Source organism: Dermacentor variabilis, chromosome 10 (assembly GCF_050947875.1).
Source record: "Dermacentor variabilis isolate Ectoservices chromosome 10, ASM5094787v1, whole genome shotgun sequence".
Taxonomy (NCBI): domain Eukaryota; kingdom Metazoa; phylum Arthropoda; class Arachnida; order Ixodida; family Ixodidae; genus Dermacentor; species Dermacentor variabilis.
The window spans coordinates 35,909,785-35,929,837 of record NC_134577.1 but is presented as its reverse complement, the minus strand read 5'-3'; the positions used below and the strand labels follow the sequence as shown (position 1 = coordinate 35,929,837).

General features: G+C 44.5%; 1 protein-coding gene across 1 annotated transcript in view; it reads left to right on the top strand.

The window, feature by feature from the left end:
* Nucleotides 1-20,053, top strand: part of Mtr4 (exosome RNA helicase Mtr4) — a 38,711-nt gene that overhangs the window by 17,276 nt on the left and 1,382 nt on the right. Inside the window, exons 11-25 of the mRNA XM_075672308.1 lie at nucleotides 387-466; nucleotides 906-1,016; nucleotides 1,165-1,266; nucleotides 2,856-2,981; nucleotides 4,251-4,401; nucleotides 5,271-5,443; nucleotides 5,827-5,901; nucleotides 6,704-6,832; nucleotides 7,406-7,516; nucleotides 12,380-12,472; nucleotides 12,569-12,664; nucleotides 15,072-15,235; nucleotides 17,434-17,596; nucleotides 18,573-18,735; nucleotides 19,859-19,963. Coding sequence (XP_075528423.1) covers nucleotides 387-466; nucleotides 906-1,016; nucleotides 1,165-1,266; nucleotides 2,856-2,981; nucleotides 4,251-4,401; nucleotides 5,271-5,443; nucleotides 5,827-5,901; nucleotides 6,704-6,832; nucleotides 7,406-7,516; nucleotides 12,380-12,472; nucleotides 12,569-12,664; nucleotides 15,072-15,235; nucleotides 17,434-17,596; nucleotides 18,573-18,735; nucleotides 19,859-19,963 — 1,842 coding nt within the window. The remainder of the gene's footprint in view (nucleotides 1-386; nucleotides 467-905; nucleotides 1,017-1,164; nucleotides 1,267-2,855; nucleotides 2,982-4,250; nucleotides 4,402-5,270; nucleotides 5,444-5,826; nucleotides 5,902-6,703; nucleotides 6,833-7,405; nucleotides 7,517-12,379; nucleotides 12,473-12,568; nucleotides 12,665-15,071; nucleotides 15,236-17,433; nucleotides 17,597-18,572; nucleotides 18,736-19,858; nucleotides 19,964-20,053) is intronic.

The window sequence follows — 20,053 nt, the reverse complement described above, 5'->3', positions numbered from 1 at the left end:
ATGGGGGCGAAATACAAAAACGCTGTGTCCCCTGCATTGGGGGCACATTAAAGATCCCCAGGTGGTCAAATTAATCCAGAGTCCCCCACTACAGTGAGCCTCATAATCAAACTGTAGTTTGGCTCATAAAATGCCAGAATTCAATTCAACAGTGCAGTTGTGCAAGTTACAAGCTACCGCCCGGTACTGATACTAAATATTTAGTCACCTGACTATTGCCAGCTAAAACTGCGAGATTGTTAACTCTCCATGTCGTGTCTTTGTCGGTTCTTTGTCCGGCATGACTGGCAATATGTTCGTGATGCTCAATAACTCATGCGTGTAGAGCAGAGGGAAAGTGACCAAACTACCAACTGCAAAAGTGAATCTTTCTTGCTTTCAAACAGTAAAAGAGAAGAAACTTGTGATGGAGGTCTTCCAGAATGCCATGGACTCACTTTCGGAAGAAGACCAGAAGCTGCCTCAGGTGAGGAGACGTGTTTAAGCTTCTTCCTCACTCACCTGCCATCATTATCATCACTTTGTTATTCCACTAAGCCACCATGTTTCTTCGCCGACCAATCTTCTTGCAGGGTACATAAGAAGAGTAGTATGTGAATAAACATGGCGATTTCATGGAATAACAAAGAATGTACATAATGATGATGGTAATGGGTGAGTGAGGAAGAAGCTTTAACAAGGCATGGGCGATCCCCCGTAGTTGATTGAGCTACGCTAATAGGCACCAAAGCAAAGGCTCATGACATGCTTGTAACACTTGTCTTTGGCTACCCTGCTCCTTATGAAAACTTATCTTTCTCTGTCAGTTGCACGCATAATTAGACTATCTTCGCCTTCCACTCTTAGTGTGAGAGAAATGCACAGTGTCCTTCTTGGTCTTAGTGCTTTCCTGTCGCTCTTTATAGGTTGAGCAGGTTCTTCCACTGCTGAAGCGAGGCATTGCCGTGCATCATTCCGGCCTGCTGCCCATCTTGAAGGAGACCATTGAGATTCTCTTTGCAGAGGGGCTTGTCAAGGTAATGCTGCTCTGCTTCTGTTGAGCATACTGAGGTATTGTTGAACGGTCCGTGAGTGACTTGCATCTTGAATATTGTGTTTTGAAGATTGTGTTACATGCCAGTTAAGTAATCATTTTGCGGACACTCTTTCATTACTGTATTGCAGGCACTGTTTGCGACAGAGACATTCGCCATGGGACTCAACATGCCTGCCCGTACGGTACTGTTCACAAACGCAAGAAAGTTTGACGGCAAGGACTTCAGATGGGTGAGTGTGTTTGTCAAGCAAATGAGTGTTGATGTTGTTTGCGCATGAACCAAACCATGGGTGGTGCTGTGGTCACATGGCAACGTCTATTACAAACGTTATGAAGCAGTAGTTCGGGCCACTACTTCAATAGATGCAACACAGCTTGTTTGTTTGATTAGAGGGCAGCACGGGCTGTTGCCTCTTGGCCAAGTGCGGCGTATTTCATTGTAAATATACTTGTATATAGCATTTCGTCTGCGTCTTCCTAGGTAACAATATGAAAATTTGTAGTCATTGTTTCTTGCAGCACATACTAGATTGGTCTCACTTGGCTCAGAGTGTGGTATGGGCATGAGTCAGGTTGGTACCACTATGCGAGTGCAAGGCAACGTTCTTCCCCCTCCCTCCTTTCCGGGTTGCCATATTTGGTTTGCTTGTGGATTATTATAACCATATTTTAATACAGTCACTGTGGAATGCTTTTGAATATTGTTCTCTCTCTCTCTCCCTCTCTCTTTCTTGTAATAAATGAAGCTTGGAAAGGTGAAGGCACCATCAAATTTGCAGTCTGACAGATTGTAGACTTTAAAAATTAAAATAGTTAAATTATGGGGTTTTACATGCCAAAACTACTTTCTGATTATGATTGTGGACTTAGTGGTACTTTATGTGTTGGAATGATAGGTGTGCTGCTGCCTTTCATATCTGCTTCTCCTGTATCCAGCTGTTCACACTCTCCTCTTACCACTTGCACCTTGTTGCTCAGGTCACCTAGGAAATTAAGAAATGAAAATTTCAGAAATAAATGCCATATTGTGTGACCACTAACCCATGAAGCTTACATGTTTAAATGCCAAATAGTTTGCCAAGTTGGGTTTCCAAAATTGCGCACTATACATTATTAAATCTCTTCCAAGATCATTTCTTACAGCCAGAGAGGCTTAGTGAAAATATCTAGAAATGAAAAATTTTATGTGTAAGTTTGGGAAGCACAAGGCTCCAATGCACTTGTTACCTTTTATTGTTGGGAATTGCACAGAGAGGCCTGTGTGGACAATGTTGCCTGTGAAATTTGCTGATGCAGACCGTACACTGGGAATATACTAGAGATAAAAAAAAAAAAACATGGCAGACTACATGTATGTGCTTCCAACCATAGTTGTCATTCAATCCACTCCTACTAGCATCCTTTGCAGCAGAGGTGGAGTAGGTATACTCACTGTGAAGCCATCTATGCTTAAACTGTCGCATGCAATCTGGTGCATCGCGCATTGTGGCATTGCAAGCTTTATTAAAGCTTTTGTGAAATTTAGCACCACTCGCTTTTTCAAACAGTGGTAGCATGCTTCACTCTATAGAAATGTCTGATGAGAGCTCCCTCAATGACACCATAATTCCCCCTAGGTTGTTAGTGAACCTAGCTGAGCTTCTGTAAGCATTGCAGAAATGGCAGCAAGTGTGCATTATACCTAGCATTTCAGAGTGAAGAAGTACACTCTCATCCCAATTGAAAAGTATGGGAAAAGTATAGGAAGTGCACTTCTTCACTCTTCTCAAGCTTCAGAGTTCATAATAAGAAATGCGCACCTTTCTGTTGCTTTGTTTAGGTCACCTCTGGAGAGTATATCCAGATGAGTGGTCGTGCCGGGCGACGTGGTCTGGACGACCGTGGCATTGTCATTCTCATGATAGATGAGAAAATGAGTCCAGCGGCTGGCAAGGACATTGTCAAGGTTAGATATTGTTGTGGGTCTTTTTTTTTTTTTTGCTTTTTTCTCTCTCTGTTGTATCTCATAGCTGAGCTCGCTAGACAGCTATTTGGTGCTTGCAAGTGTCTTTATACTTGCTATTGTTGTGTTTCGCCTAGTTGGTTTGTAACTTTAACAAGAGATGCGGCAAAGCCAATAGGAATCACAATAGACACAAGTACTACCAAGTTTCGTATCGCTTCTGATGTCTTGTGTTGACTGGCTTGCAGCACATGTTAATAATAACTTTCGTCATGTGCATTAACGATCCTGTTGAATAATAATAACACGACACAAATCATTATTTTTAAGCTGACTTTTCTGATACACTTTCCTCCTTCATGATGAAGAATAGTCGTGAATGCTTCCACTTCCATTTTCGGATCACCCCTTCCAAGAAATGCCACACTTCAGTTGTCCCATGCATAGCAGGCTGCTTTTCAGAGAAACTCTTCCATTATGAATTATTCTATGAATGAAACAATTCTGGAATTTAGTTTGCAACCCCGTAGATTTCAAGCTGGTGCCAGATTTCATATTATAAAATCTGGACGTCAAAGTGATACTTTCATTTGGGACTTCAGCATTGAGGAGTGTATGGCAAGATTGAATAATTTTTTTTCGAAGTTGTCAAAATAAATATGCAGGTTACTGTGTTAGTTGTTTCACACAAGCATGTGCTGTTGAAATGGTATAAAGGAAATATACCGTGGACAGACATAGCTCTAAGAAAATGATTTTTCGTTTTCTTCCTGCTTGCACATGCTGCACAAGATAGGATGTGGCTTTGCACTGGTAGTTAAACCAGCCATATACTGCGTCTTTCATTTACGCATTATATAAGCTGGATTTGAGGAAGTTTAGCTCCTCCGGATCTCCGGTTTTCCATAGTCTTTTCTCATTGTGGTGCATTGACTGCGGTCATGCGGGCTACGTTTGGAGATGTCTGGTACAAGTCAGTGTTAATTAATGGTGTTCCTTATGCCATAAAAGAAATATAGCTGTTAATTTCCTTCATGCCCAGTACTGTTGCATGTGTGCTGATAAAGCTGCAGCTGACACATTTACACTTCAATCTTGGTACACTGTGCTACCTTTTGTCGGCTTAATACAGCTGTCTAATATGCCCACCTTTCAAATGTGCCCGTCATCTCTGTAAAGTCATCGCAGTCTTCTGTTAGCCACCTGTGGGAACCTTTGCAGCGCACATTTATTTTCCTACCTAGATTTCTGATGTGCTTGTTCTCGTGACAGGGCTTGCCCGACCCCATCAACAGTGCATTCCACCTGACCTACAACATGGTGCTTAACTTGATGAGAGTGGAAGAAGTGAACCCGGAGTACATCCTGGAGCGGTCCTTCTTCCAGTTCCAGAACAATGCATCCATCCCGGTTTACTACCAGAGTGAGTTGTGACGGCTGGCCTTTCACACCTTGGACCTCAGAGAGCATTCCACGAAGTCATAGGCAACGCTTGAGCCATGTTTCAAAAAGTAAATTTCAAACTAGTGTGGTCTGAAATACACAAGATGTGCCATTTAGTTATTTATGTATTTACATAAGAAATTTTAATTGGACAGTTGGTGCTGTAAAGTGTTGGTCCGAGGAGCATTCTAGCACAAGAATTTGGAAATTGGTTTAGTAGCAGAAGAGAGAGAGGCAAATGAAGTTTTGTGAAGTGGTGATATATAGGCAGGGTGGTGGTGCAGTAGGTGAGCTACCTTCCTCGCTACAGAGGCTCTCTCCCCGTGCCTTGGTGACTACTCAGAAGTGACAGTCCTCCCCTGTCTTTTTCCACATTGAAGCTGGGGGCCCATGTGACTACATTTACTTTGTGACCTTTACCTCCTTTTTTCTTTCTCTATTTTTTTTTTCTTACTGCATGATACATTTCCTCCAGTGCTTTTGCATGCTCTGCATTTCATGGGAATCGCTCAAGTTCATGTCGCTGCTGGCTGTTAGTGCAATGAACGTGCTACACCCGTGACGTGGAACTACCGCGTCTGTGACGTCACCTCAGCCGGCGGCGAGAGTGCCTCCTCTAAGGCCATGCGAGTTTTTGTTCGAATTCTTGGTTGTTCTTGCAGCATACATTCGTGTAATATTTGGCAAGTACAATTGTCACCGTGTGATCTGTGTATGTACTGTGCTTGTGTCTGTCTGTCTGCAATGCCCAAATCACGTGAGGGGCCGGTAAGCTTCGTACGGTTGAACTCTGTATCTTTCGTATCATCACAATAGAGCATTATTCTGCTGGTCCTGTCGTGCCCACAGAGCTGCAGAAGCTGCAATCGGAGCTGGAGTCGTACAAGATTCCAAACGAGACAGAAGTGGCCGCGTACTACAAGGTGCGGCAGCAGCTGGCCTCCCTCTCACGCGAGCTGCAAGCTTTCCTCACCAAGCCCCAGTACTGTGTCCCGTACCTGCAGCCTGGGCGCATGGTCCAGGTGAGTGTGTCTCGACCCCCGCATTTTTGCTTCTTTTTCTTTTTTCATTACGTCACTGCATTTGCCTGAATGTACTGAACAAGCCCAACTCCCTAGTAAAGCATGAACACATGGCTCATGTTTCATGCTGCAATAACTGGATGTATCTACTGAAGCATTGTCAACAGAATGTGCTGCACAGATGAGAACAGTGCATTTTGGTGCGATCTCTGGTACATCGTCTGCTGTGTAGCCAGATTGCATTGCCACAAGAACTTTTGTCAGTTTAGATCTGATTGTGTGTACTGGCAACTATAGCAAACACACACACACACTAGAAAAGGTTTTGGGAGTTTTTTTTTTTCTCCCCTCATTCTTTAACATTTTTTTTGCTGTTGTTTCAGATAAACAATGGCACTGATGACTTTGGCTGGGGTGTGGTCATCGCCTACTCAAAGAAGAAAGTTGTTGTCGCAAGAGTGAGTCATTGTAACTTCCTTTAATTCACTCTACCACCTCACTGCTTGTCCTGTTGAAGTCAGGAAAACCTACCTGATGTGTCTCAGTTTTGAACCACTTTTTTTGTGACTGCCAACCACAATGGCTCAGTGGCTATGGTGCTCCGCTGAGTAGTACGAGGCTGCAGGTTCAATTCCCAGCTATGGTGACTGCATTGTAATGGAGGCAGAATGCAGAAGCACTCGTGAGCCCTATTTTGTTTACACATCAAAGAGCCGCATGTGATCAAAATTAATCTGGAGCCTTCAACTATGGTATCTCTCATAGCCCACTCTGCAGCCGGGCAGTGTTTCACTCCACAAGTCAGCATTTAACTTTTAAAGCAAATAGCTTTCTTTGGCTCTTTTTCCTGTTTCTTGTGGTGAGCAGTTAGGCACCAGTGGTGGTTAAACTTTCACCACCGAAACAAAGTTGCCAATGCAAAAAGTGGGTACTCTTGTGCAACCAGGACAAGGACAAGCGCTTGTCCTTGTCCGTCTTTCTTGTTTCCGTGGTTTTATTTGCGCTTAGTTACTACTTCGAATATGGACAACCAACTAGCCCAACAATCAACCCTCCTGCTGTGCTTTCGAGGCAATGGCAACTATGTTTGCACAGTCATGCTTCAAGGCTTGACAAAGGCTGAGATTTGTTGTTGTGATATTACATTTATGTAGCAGCAAAAAAAAAAAAAAGAACAGGAAGGAAAGAAGTAAAGTGTTGTAAGGGTGGACATGGAGGAGCGCTTGTAATATATCAGCACTCTTGCTTGCCTCTGTCCAGGGACAATCTGGCCTCAAGGACCCTGTGGTGATTGTGGATGTTCTTCTCAACGTTTCCAAGGAAAGTGCCCAGACGAAACTCACGTCAAAGTTGACGCCTCCCAAACCGGGAGAGAAAGGAGAAATGCAGGTTGGTGTATACCTTGTTCAAGCACTTTGCCGCTGCGGACCTTACTAGAGCTGTGGTTGTGATAAGTGATGATGGTTGTGTCAAGTCTATTACGGATTGATCAGGAACTCCCTCGCATATTTTATCTTTTACACATGAGTGTAAATGCAAGACAAGATCTCACGCTGTAGCGACCTACTAATTGTTAAATGGGTATGGCTTTCTGTGAAGTCACAAGTTTGATCCCCAACCATAAGAGCTGCATTCCTATGGAGGCACAATGCAAGAGCGCTTGTGTACATATATTTAGGTCAACTAAGGTGAAACCTTCGTCCTGTATACCCCCCGTTTCTTGTGCATGCATTTCTTTTGCTGGTTTTCATTTTAGTTGACTATCTACCCTACACTTAGCCCTGCTATGCAGCATCACCTAGATTTATGTCCACATTAAAAAGAAAAAAGAAAGACCAGTCAGTCAAAATTAATCTGCTGCCCTCAAACTGTGGCACCTCTCATGGCCCATGATTTAAACCGCATAATTTGACTTTTCTTTGTTTCTTTCTGTCTTCACTTTTTCCTGTCTGCAATTTCTAGGTGGTTCCCCTGACTCTTGACAACATCACCAAGATGAGCACTATTCGTCTGTTCTACAACCAGGACCTCAAGTCTTCCGACAACAGAGCCGCAGTGCTCAAGTCTATCAAGGTATGTTGTTTGCTTGGTATGTGCAGCTGCGTGTACAGGTGTAGCCACTGCTAGCAGGAATGCAGGAGCTCGTGGCATCGCTCCACGTAGCGCCACAAACAGTGTCTCATGAAGCCTTGGCAGACAACTCGCCAGGCTTTTCACTGGGCTTATTATTGTGCCTGCGCCACAAGAGTTAATGAGGCGCCGTGGAACAATACCATGACTCCAGTGTTCCCGCTAGCAGTGGCCTCACCTGTACACTATGTGCTAAGCATCTGAGTCGCATTCATATTTCATGACAGTGTCTTCGCAAAAGATGAAGGACACAAGAAAGTGGACAGACATGACAGTCCGTTCATCCAGAGAAGTGGACAAATGCACACGAAGAATGTGCTTTCTGCATCCCATGATCTTTGTGGGTGCCACTTAATAATGCTGTTTGCGGGTGTGTGGCGCTCTCTTTGTGTGGTCCTCCGACTCTAAGCATGTGGCAGTGCTTAGCAGAGCATGACCTCCAAGATCGCTGGTGCAGCTGCTCAAGAGAGACATGTTTCCAGTGTTCTAGAGACATTCCTTTTAAAGGGACACTAAAGGCAAATACTAAGTCGACGTGAACTGTTCAAATACAGTAGAACCCCGCTGTTACGTTCCTCACTGCTGCGTTTTCCCGGCTGCTACGTCGTTTTCATCCGGTCCCGGCATAGCTTCCATAGGATCCAATGTATAAGGAACCCCGCTGTTACGTCGTAGCTGTGAAAACGTTCCCGCATGATACGTCGCAACTTAGCCCCCCGAACCCGCCTGGGCTAAAGTAGGCAACGCGCTCCAACCGCCATTTTGGCTTTTGACGAGTTTTGGCCGGGCTTGGCTATGGAACTGGCTGCAAGAAGCCGCACGCCAGTTCGAGAGGCCGCCATCGAATTGGCGTGCGGCTTCTTGCAGCCAGCTGCATAGCCAAGCCCGGCCAAAACTCGCCAAAAGCCAAAATGGCGGTCACATACGACGACACGGAGGAAGGAAACTAAGGAGAGGCCCTACCCCCTCCGCGCGCTAGGAGAAAAGTGTGGCGGAAATGACGTAGTAGGTTCTAATTTTTTGCTGCTTTTTATTTTTTTTTTTTGCTGTATGGCCACGCCTTTTGGGCCACAATGGCGGCGTTGTTATGGTTTTGAGCGCTCACACGTGTTGCTCTGGTAGGTTTCGTGCCGTGGCAAAGGCGCTGTGTGGGTGGGTTTGCGTTAGTCACCGTGTCTTGTTGCGCTGTGTTACCTGCACCGTGCTCTGCCGGATGTTGCGCGAGCGCGCGCGCTCCGCGCGCGATACCACGCGCAGCGCGGCGTGGTTTCACGAAAGATGTAAACAAGGGAGGAGGGTGGCCCAAAAGGCGGAGCATCGCCATGAGCAACGCCAACTTCCGGCTTCACTTTTGCTTCACAAAGGGTGACGTCAGGGCCTCTCCTTAGTTTCCTTCCTCCGTGTACGACGACTACGTCGCCGTGGATGTTGTTGTCGGGACGTCAGAGTGTCAGAGCATCGCCGAGATCGTTGGGATCTCGGTCGCGAGTGAAGTCGCAGACTGCGATGCACGAGCCGCATGATGCCGGGGAGTTGCCAAATCGTAGCTTTCGAAAAGCCGTTGCGGCTCTGGACCTCCTCCGCAGGTACGTCGCACCTCACAGCGACGCTGACAGCAATGCGGCCTTCCAGGCTATTGAGAAACGTGTGGTGATTTCTAGCGAGCGAAAGAAACGGCAAGCCACAATTCTGGACTTTTTTTTAGGTCCTAAGCGCACTCTGTGGAAATAAATTGTCTATAATTGAAGCTGCACTTTTTTTCATTCATTTTCGGAGCTTTCCTCACTGTTGCGTTTTCCCGGCTGTTACGTTTTTTTTCCCCGGTACGGTGAAAAACGTATGAACGGGGTTCCACTGTACCATTCCAGAAACCTAGCAACACTTATTTCGTGCCAAGAAAAGACTTAGTTTACGAGAAAATTGCATCTGCAGGGTCCGAATACCTTTTTCGAAATTCAAATCTCCTGCCACCCAAGCGAGGGAGTGGTGATGTTGCATGCGCCTCAACCCCCTCTGCTGCCATGGGTGAGTAAAACGGTGCCCAATAGACGGCGGTGCCGAACCAAGATGCTCTTAGAGCAGTGGATTCGCTGCTGCGGCTGCTTTTTGGTCAAGCGGCAATGAACGTTCAAGCATCGCGCGACATCACATGGAAGTTGAATTCTCTGCTACTTCTAGACTGCGCGAATTTCACGAGCCAGAAAAACCAGCGCAGCGCTACGCGATGACGAAACTAGTGAAACGCGAAAGCGTAGGTGGCACAGAGTCAAGCGAAAATGAAACCTTTCGACCTCCTGCATCGTTGTCAAGGGTAATTTCAATGAGTTATTTTTTCTAAATATGAAGCAGAACTGGTCAAGTAGCATTTTAGTTCATGTTATAATACAATACAAGGATGTTATTGTGAGGGCGGAGTACTGGTAGAAGAATTTAAGTAGGGAGGGCTTTTGTCATTGAGCAAGCGCTCAATTGTCGCGGGGGAGTCTCTAATCATGTCCTGCATTTATTTCCGTTTCTCGATTATTAAGGGTCTTTTCGCGATAATATTGGCCCCTTAGAGATTCTTGAGCACTGATCTACCACTTTAGCTTGACTTAATATTTGCCTTTAGTGTCCCTTTGAGAACTCACAGAATTTGTCAGCACGGAATCGTCATATACCGGCATACCCGTGATCGTCAGAGCCATCTCCCATCGTCGTATGCGAAAAAAATGAGGTGTGACGAAATTATCAAAAAAAGTTCACAATAATTTTGCTTCACTGCACGGTGAAGACAACACCACAAAGTAAATGCCCATTGAGCCGGTTGCTTAATGTGTTAGACTCCTTTGATAAGATCCAAGTGCATGCCAACAACATAAAGACTTGCCCGACTCATTTTCTGCATCACTAAACCATGTGTTTCATGTTATGTGTATATTTTATGTTTACAAAGTTCCATAACAAGGCGATTTTTTAATGAGCCCTGTCAACTTTGTTGTCGCATGAGTTGAACGCTAAAGTTCCAGGGTTGACATTTAGAGCTTGCGTGAGTGTTTATCACCTAGTTGAGCTTCTTTAATCCTAGAAAACCTCAAATACAACTATGCATTTATGAAAATTATAAGTGAAGGAAAATTATATCTTAATATATGAGGCGTAGATTTGTACAAAAATAAACAATTCAGAATAAGAATCAGTTTTATTTATGACAAAAATGGGGATAATTACATAATAAGTATATACAGAAAAAGGTCCCATAGTTAAACTGAAATGGGACCTCCTCATATCATATCAATTAAATGTGTAGTTTAGTAAATAGCAAATTATAAGTTAATTAGTTAGTCCTTGATTTCCTCAATTATTTACAACTTGAAGACTCACTCAGTTATATAAAATACAAGCTACTGGTATTGTGTTTAGTTTATCATGCTGTAGGGTCTTAAAGCGCATCTCGGGCACTTTTTTAACCGTATTAGGATATTGTCATTTTCAAATGACATTAACAGTCACCGGCAGGGTGGTTCAGCTTGCTTAGAAATTCATCAATAATTTTAAATAACCAATACACGAGATATCGAAACCGAAATGGGTAGCTGCTTCGTGTGGTGTCACGATGAGTCAATGATGTCAGATCCTACACTACCACAATGCAAACAAGCAGTAGACATGGTGCTAATGCCAAAGAAGCGAAGCTGATGATGTCTCCTGACGACACAGGGAACTTTTGCAGTTTCCGAACTAGACAGTGGCAATTTAAGTGACGATTTCAACGACAGTGGTGGTGTAGTCTCAGACATCACAAACCCAAGGTGCCCAGTAGAAAGTCACGAGTCGGGAATGCAACCATAAATTCATTTTTAGGAAAACTAAATGGCTTTCAGGCATATAAACGAGAAAAAAGGGGGTTAACCAAGATGCCCAATTTTTATTAATCATAAGAAGCCAACAAACATTGACACCAAGGACAACATAAAGGAAATTACTTGTACTTACTAAATGAATTAAAGAAATTATGAATTGATGATGCTTCTTATGATATAATTGCAGGCATATAGTTTGGCACAGATAATAAGAGTGTAAAAGGGAACATATATTCAAAATGTTAAGATTACTGGACATCGAAAAATCGCTGGAGTTGCCCTTTAAAGTGCTCTTTGAATAAAAGAACATCAACACAGTAGTGGGAACAAACAAAAGGGAATTTATAGTGGCTTTTATACACCAATCTAGCCAGCTAGCTGAATCACAACCAATTGAACATACCAATGGGCGCTAACTAATCAAGGAAGTCCGACCCACCGTGCCAGGATATCGAGCGACTACGCCCGCCCCAAGCTGGATACCAACACCTAATTGTTTGCATGTGCAGTTACGCTAATGATGACACATGCAAACGACTGTGTTTGTCCATTTTGGTGCCCCGTTATGGAGCCTTTTGCGAGACTGTCCCACAAGGCATGCTGTGGGCCCCAAGCCGAAGAGGAAGAGGCTACTTCATTTTGCGCCAGAGCAACCTTGCCGATAGGTGGTGTTCTTAGAGAAACACTCGTGCCATCTCTAATACTATTCTGCAATTGCATCAACCGCTGCTGGTGTACAGCTATGCGGAGAAGCTGGATTACAAGACACACAAGAGCCATGCTGGGAAAACAACAACAGAGGGTGCATGAGAGTCGAGCGTCCCCACATTGCTTAAATGAAAATTTGGAGGTACCAAAATGAGCATGTCAAAAGCTATACATTTGGCATTGCGGGGTTGACAAGGTTCTATTTGTTGTTTCGACTTTCTTATTTTTCTTTTTCTTATCTTTCATTTCCTATCAGGAAGTTGAAGAGAGATTTCCAAAAGGCATCCCGCTTGTTGACCCCTTTGAGGACCTCAACATTAAAGACATCAACATGAGAGAAGTTGTCAAGGTAGGATGCCTTTAGTTCACCTCTTGTCACCGATGTTTGTCTTGTCACTTCAACGATTGCAGTTTGAGAACTTTGTGTCTGGTTAACGTTTCGCAGAAAATCGAGGCCTTTGAGAACCGAATGTACGCGCATCCACTGCATTCGAATCCTGACCTTCCGAAGATCTATTCAGAGTATGAGAAGAAAATGAAGGTGAGAGAGCTATCTTTCTTTTAAAGCTGTTTTTAAAGCTGTCTTTAACAGGGATCGGGAATGGAGATTTTTGAGACTGAATTGAGTAGTGAGCATACCTGCTAACTCTCCCCAAGTTTCTGTAAAGCTGACAAATTTGGGCTTGTGCAATTTTATGAATGATGCGTTAAGCTTTGCAAAAAAGAAATTCTGCTTGCAATAAAGTTTCACTTGGTGTTCAACCGTACCCTTGGAAGTCCGAGCACTAGAGGGGCACTTTCTTCGAGCAAGTCTGTGCCGACAAGTTCCTGAAACAGGTGAAATTGGCAGCAGAAAATTTACTGAAGAAGTCACTGCATTACTGCATAAACAATGCATTACTCTTCAGTCTCTGCTGTTCCGGGATTGCTGCTGCGCTTGTGTGTTGCATTCAAAGGTAAATAAATCATCGTTAATACTGTGTGTATGTATTACAAACGGAAACACTGCAGGCAGCTGCAGGCATTTGTTTTGTTGATAAATGACGATTTATTCCTAATGTATTTTTCATGGCTCCTCTTGTATCAAGATCAGTTCTTTAACCCTTTACGGCTTTTTGCCGTACACATACGGTGCCGCTGATTCGTCCCACATGGTTTTTGATGTACAGCACCAATCTTATGTTTGATATTTGCAATGAATTTGACAGCGCTGGTTGTTGAGAGGTGCTGTCATCTTCTGTGGAGTCTTGCAGTCATTTGAAATTGTGTTTTCGCTCACTAAGGCTCACAACTGTGTTTACTTCCGAGTGCCTGCTAACGTGGTCACACATGCATCTTCTGCTGCCTCCAAGGTACGTGTGGAGGAGATGCTATTGTTTTTTTCAACCGCCGCTGTTGTATTTCCAGTAGCTTAGATATAGTCCTGCGTAGCCAAAGATACTAATTAGTTTTATTTTTCATTGCCTTCAGTTGAAGTTCGCGTATTCCTGTACATTGGGAATGCACGCAGTCATAATTTTGGCATAACCGCATGCAATGCTTCATCTGCTCGAGCATTCTTCTTCTGACCCCTTTCTGACATGTTTCTTCCTCTGATGAAACATGTTTTTGGGACAACAAATTGATAGCCATAAATTCTGTGACATGTCTCATGATCTTTTTCTGTATAGTTTATTTGTGCGTATACTGTTGGTGCAAGTTAAGTGTTTTTGAGACAAAATATTGCAAGAAATAAATTTTTGCTGTATGCATGAGTTCTTAGCCATTTCCTACCACTGGAAACTGCAATGAATAAAATTACCTCTCGATGGTGCAGGAAGCTTGGTCCAAGCAGTATGCAACTTTAGTGACAAAAATGTCGTACAAATTTGAGTTGGGCAGCCTTCAGCAAATACTAAATACCATGGACTCTTCTACAAAAATTAGTTGAGGGAACTCCGGCACCAGTGTCTACAGAAGCCGTAAATATGGCAGTTGAGCCAGATTGAGAATTAGCCGCAGTACATTGATTTGCCTAAACTTATCCTTGCAACTTCAAACGTATTTGTGACATTGCAGATTGATTATTTTCTACAAAGTATTGCATTCTAATGCAACAATTTGCGGTAATTGTGCACGTGGGAAGAGACTTGTCTTGCTGTGCTTAGAAAACTGTTGAGTGCTTGGAAATTTAGAAATATGCAGCATAATACAGCCGATCCAAGATATATCAATCTTGAATATATTGCACTATTGTTTATGTCGAAAACATTCTCCCGGTAATCCCATGCAAAAGTACAGCTCAGAGCTGCGCCGGTATCGAACCCCCGTTGACGTCACATTCGGTATATCGAATGCTGCACTACACTCTTGCAAGTGCACTTCTACTTAGGGGCTACAATCACTTCCCATGCTGTTGAAAATATTCAATGTCGGCAGAATGGCACAGTTTCAAGAGGTACTGTTAAACAAGACATTGAATCTGAAGAGCAGTACTGCATGACATGGAGGAAAAAATAAGGTGTGCATCTCGGTTTTACTTACTGCAAGTATGGATGGCTTTTGCAAACTGCAGCTGTCTGTTGTATGCAAAAGCAGATCGCCGCGCCGCTTCAAGAATGCGAAAGGCCTCCCGGTCCGACATCCGTTCCACGAGAAAGCATAGATGACGCTCGTATCTTTTCAACGAGCGACTCTGGGCTTGGGATGCTCCAACAGGAGGTGCCTGTACCACCGGGTTTGTCGTGTAGCCCAGGACTCTCCTAAGCGGTCATGGTAGCAGAACAATTGCAGCTCCCGAGTTGACTAATTTTTGTTGGAAACTCTGTGCTAGGTACCACTTCCACCGCATCTCAGTGTCACTTGCAGTGAAGTTACAAAGTACATATTTTGTTTTGTTTCCTTCTCCTCTGCTTTATTTATTTATTTATTTATTTATTTACTTAGGCTGTTAATTGTTAAACATGCAGGTTGCACAGGAGATAAGGGAGGTTAGGAATGAGCTCAAGAAGGCCAAGGCACTGCTCCAAATGGAAGAACTCAAGTGCCGCAAGCGAGTTCTGCGGCGGCTTGGTTACGCCACGGCTGCTGATGTCATGGAGATCAAGGGCAAGGTCGCCTGTGAAGTCAGCAGGTGGGCTTGTGCACCGAGCGAAACTGCTTGCTTGTGTAGTCTGTGGAGTGGTCTGTTTCGTGGAGTGGTCAAGGATGTTTTGGTAGAGCGGGGCCACAGTGCCCTCTGACACACCCTGGGGGACGTAACAATGCTCCCTAGATGCTATAATTAGGCGTGACCCCCCAGCAAAAGCATTGCAGGAGCTGCTGCACTTGCCTCCGTGCTCACACGCAACAGCAACGACAGTCCAGGGAGGAGGTAGAGAGAGAAGAGGCAGGAAAGGGTACAACCGGATCCCGTACAGACGCAGCCAGGAAATGGGTCACTAACCTTACCTCTCTGCGCTCATGGCAGTTCACCTAATATGGCACGGGAGAAAGAAAGTGTGTCGTCAAAAAGCATCTCTCATTTGGACTCTCTCCAGTAAAGGAATAAGTGAATGAATGACACGTATCTCTGTTTTCTGTGTACTACGTGAAAAAACACAAATGGTGCAGGCAAGGCACGGAGCAAGAAACATTTAGGAGTGGAAACTCCGCTGTTTGCGGCGACCAGAAAAGGTCACAAGCCCGCGGAGCCACTATCATGCTGGCGGCCGTTTCGGTTGCCAGGGCAACCGGTCGAGTGTGTTGCTCCCGTTCAGCCGCGCGCGCCTGACTTCTATTGAGGGCACGGAGGAAGTGGCCGGAGAGCGCGCCGGAGCCACCTGCCCGGGCGCTGCATTTTTTTTTTTTTTTTCGCTGCAGCTTCTACGACGCACCGCATGGTGCCGCCACTGCACACGCCCCTGTCGGCACATACAATTGTGACCTTATCTGGTCGCCTGCGCTGCTCGCTCGCGCTGACAGGAGTTTTACCTCCTAAATGTCTTCCTCCGTGAGGCAAGGTAACATCTAATATCATATCACAACTGTCTTATGCAGTCAGCATCTCCGCCAAATACCATCAATGAACGCAAACAGCACAGAAAGTTTCACGTAAATCGATTCCGACAGTGTCTGAGATATGCATATTTTTGGAGGGCTTTTGTCGTTGCCTGGTGCAACATCAAACATTAATTGCTGTTAGTATCACTAGCTGTGGCAGGTGATAAGTAATAAATAGAATTGAAGGGAAACAAATCCTTGCATAACACGGCCCCTGATTTGTCATGATGACTGTAATGTCAAAAGCAAGATCCTTGTTTCTTCCTGTGCTGTGCAGAGGCCCCTCTTCCAACTTTTATCCGACTGCACTCATCCCATGTCAGCGTAGTTGAGTTCGTGGGTGCGACTCCTTCCTGACCTTGGTAGTCGCATTACAGCTGGGACTGAATGCTAATACGCAATTGAGGTATTCATGCATGGTAAAGAACCCCGAGCAGTTGGCATAAATCAGAGCTTCACCCACCGTAGTGACTTGGTGGATGTAGCATTCTGCCGCCTGACGCAAGGTTGCAGGTTTCATGCTGGGGTGGTGCAGCTGCATTTCGATGGAGGCAGAATGCACTTTGATTTAGGTGCACATTAAAGAACCTTAGGTATTTCTCACTGACCCAGAGCCTTCCACGATGTCGTCACTTATAACCCACTGGGCAGCAGTGGGACGTTTATATCTTTGGATCAAGTCCACCGAGGCCTCTACTACCTATATTTCCTAACTGATCCGCCAACACGGCGGATCAGTTCTCCATTCAAGTTGAAATGGAGAAAAGAAAAATGGAGTTGGGCAGGTCAGGTAATGTGCAAAACAGATAACTGGTGGTTCACCAGAGTTGAAGAATAGGTATCAAAAGAAAGGGCACGCAGTTGAGGATGGCAGAAAACTAGGTGGTGTGATGAAATTAGGAAGTTTGCAGATATAAGATGGGGTGCAGCTGGTGCAAGATTGGGGTCATTGCAGATCACTTTGTCTGGTGGTGGATATAAAACAAACAGATGATGATGGTTGTGTGCCTTAAGTTGAGTTAAGGCCAGCTTCATTGTTTTTTGTGCACGTGAGCTACTGTACTCGTCGTGGGCCACAGATTAGAGAGCTGACCTTTGATAGTGCCTGAAGTGCACTAGTAGCCTGACTCTTGGTCGATCTTATGGCTTGCAAAGGATTAGCGTCTGTGATAATCTTCTGCGATTGAGCGTGACATATTTCGTGCAACTTGACTACACCCATAAAGCACCAATGCATTACCCTAGTTTTGCCTCATAGCTTGTTCTTCTAACTTCTCCATTGCTGTGCAGTGCTGATGAACTGCTTGTCACGGAGATGATCTTCAACAACATGTTCAACGAGCTCAACGCGCACCAAGCGACAGCCTTGCTGAGCTGCCTCGTCTTCCAGGAGAAGTCAAACGAGATGCCCAACCTCACCGAAGAGCTGTCTGGCCCTCTGCGACAGATGCAGGTCTGTGCGGGTGTCCTTGCACATGCAGCAATTGAGGGCACAAGTGTAGTGTTGTGCTGCATTGCCTTGCGACTTGCTTGATGCACACAGAAAAAACTGCTGTTCAAATACGTCCCGGTTTAAGTTGAAGTGCAAGCACTGGCAGTGATAAAGTATTAGAATAATCACACAAAGTTCTGTTACTAAAATTGCAGTAAACATTCACTCACTAACTAAGCACACAATATGTCACCTGCCCTATGATACACATGAACAGAGTTCACTTGATGACTGCGAGCACTCACGGTCAGAATGCTGGTCCGATCAGGAGCCCCGGCAGTGGGGAGTGCACATGCTTGTCAGAAAGCGAACATTCCGTGCTGCCACTCCCTTCACCATTTCAAACTGTGTGTTCTGTGTGCATGTTAGCTTAGGGTGCTTCTGTACTATGCCTTGCAATACAGGGCAGGGCTGCGTTGAGCCATTATGGTGGCAGCATGGAAATCGACCTTGGACAAAATTCAACATGTAGAATACATTTTCATTGCACAACGTTCAGGTTATACTATTGAGTTTCAGCACTTGCTTATTGACTTAAATTGATGTAAAAACTGCATAAATGTTTTCTCTGTTGGCACCTGCACCATTATTTTCTTTCGCTGCTATATTGGTGTGCAGTTGTTTTCTCCACTGTGTACGGATTTCAGAACTGTTAATGACAGCATGCCGATGCGTTGTTGGGACTTCATAGCACTGTGCGGCGCTTTCTCCAGTTCAGTGCCCTTGTCTCACTCCAGGGCGTGCATTGTTGCATTGTCTACCCACAGAAGGAGCAGATTTTGGGAACCTCTAGGCAAGCTTCAGAACTCCTTAGATTAGGGCATGTGTGTGTAACTAGTAAAGTCCAGAGCTCTGTACAGACATTCATGATGTGTGGGCAGTCCAACTTCAATGATTCACGTGTTGTAAACTTGGGATGCTGTTGGCTTTGCCACAGGACATAGCACGGAGGATAGCACGGGTGACCAAGGACGCCAAGCTGTGCATAGATGAGGACACCTACGTCAACTCGTTCAAGCCACATTTGATGGACGTCATCTACTCCTGGAGCAAGGGAGCCTCCTTTGCACAAGTCTGCGGCATGACAGACGTGTTTGAAGGTTGGCACTAACGCACTGCTGGAAGAGCCTCTTTCAGTTTGGGCATCACCTATCCAAACAAGAATTTTGTTCATAAGGTAACAGAATGGGTGGTGCCCAAAACACAGCAACATGACATATTTCCAGCTCCTGCAATTACTGCTTCCGACTCCTGCAGTGCGTCGTAAAAAGCATGGCCTTCGAGATCAGCTTCTATTACTCTGAGGAAGCTGTTGCTCAAAGGTGCGATTTGTACACCACCTGTATAATACACTGGCAACATAAATTTATGAACCCAGAGCTCAAAATGGGTTGAGAGAGGCATCTCTATGTCGCATGGTGTTATACTAACAATCAATATACTAACTTTACTAACAATTATACTAACTAGCACACTGGATATGTTGGTGCACTGGAGTGTATTCAAGTATAGTCTCTTGCAGCAAGATACTTGTTCTGCGGGTGACCAATTTGCAAGTATGCGTGACACGGAGCGAGATCTTAAATGGCACTAGCTGAGGGAACAAAGACACAATCTTCAACTTGAACTTTTTAATTTAATCTATATCAAAGAAGCTTTATCTGACTCTTCAAGTTATCTTCAAACAGCCCACTGCACCTCCCAGTAATGATCACAAATTTAAAGTTCAAACTTGCACCTGCAGGATAGGTCTTCTTTAATATATGTATTCGTTTTTCTCAATGACCATTAGTGGGTGGAGTAAGCTACCAGCATAAGTGGTTGGCTGCAAGACTGCCGACTCAACTCAATTTATCATAGTACTTTAACCTCTTGCAATAATGCCAAGAGCATATGGACAGCTGTTACTATGTCAGCTCATGTGCATTGCTCAAAGCAGATACTTTTTTCCTGGTTACGTAATGGTTACTGTGGCTTTTCTGTGCCAAGCCCACAAATTTCATCTACGGAAAAACAAATTTATAACTTTGAATGTTTTCACCATGAAATCCAATACCTTTAGGTGCAAGGGAAAAAAGAAAGTTAATGTTACAAGAAGTTAAATATTGCACCCATGCCTCCTTGAGTTGTGTCAGATGATTTGATTCACTGCAGTATTGCCTCTATAGGCCAATGATTTCCTGTGCAACTTTAATTGTTAAAATTTTTGATGGTACCTTTCAGGGAGCATAATTAGGTGTATGCGGAGGCTGGAGGAATTGCTACGGCAGATAATCCAGGCTGCAAAGTGCATAGGAAACACAGAACTGGAAAACAAATTTTCAGAAGGTAAGTGTTGTGATGTCCCCATGATGTGCATAAGAAAATGTTTTTTGTACTTAATTGCTCCATGGTCAGATTGGCTGAGCACTGTTGCAG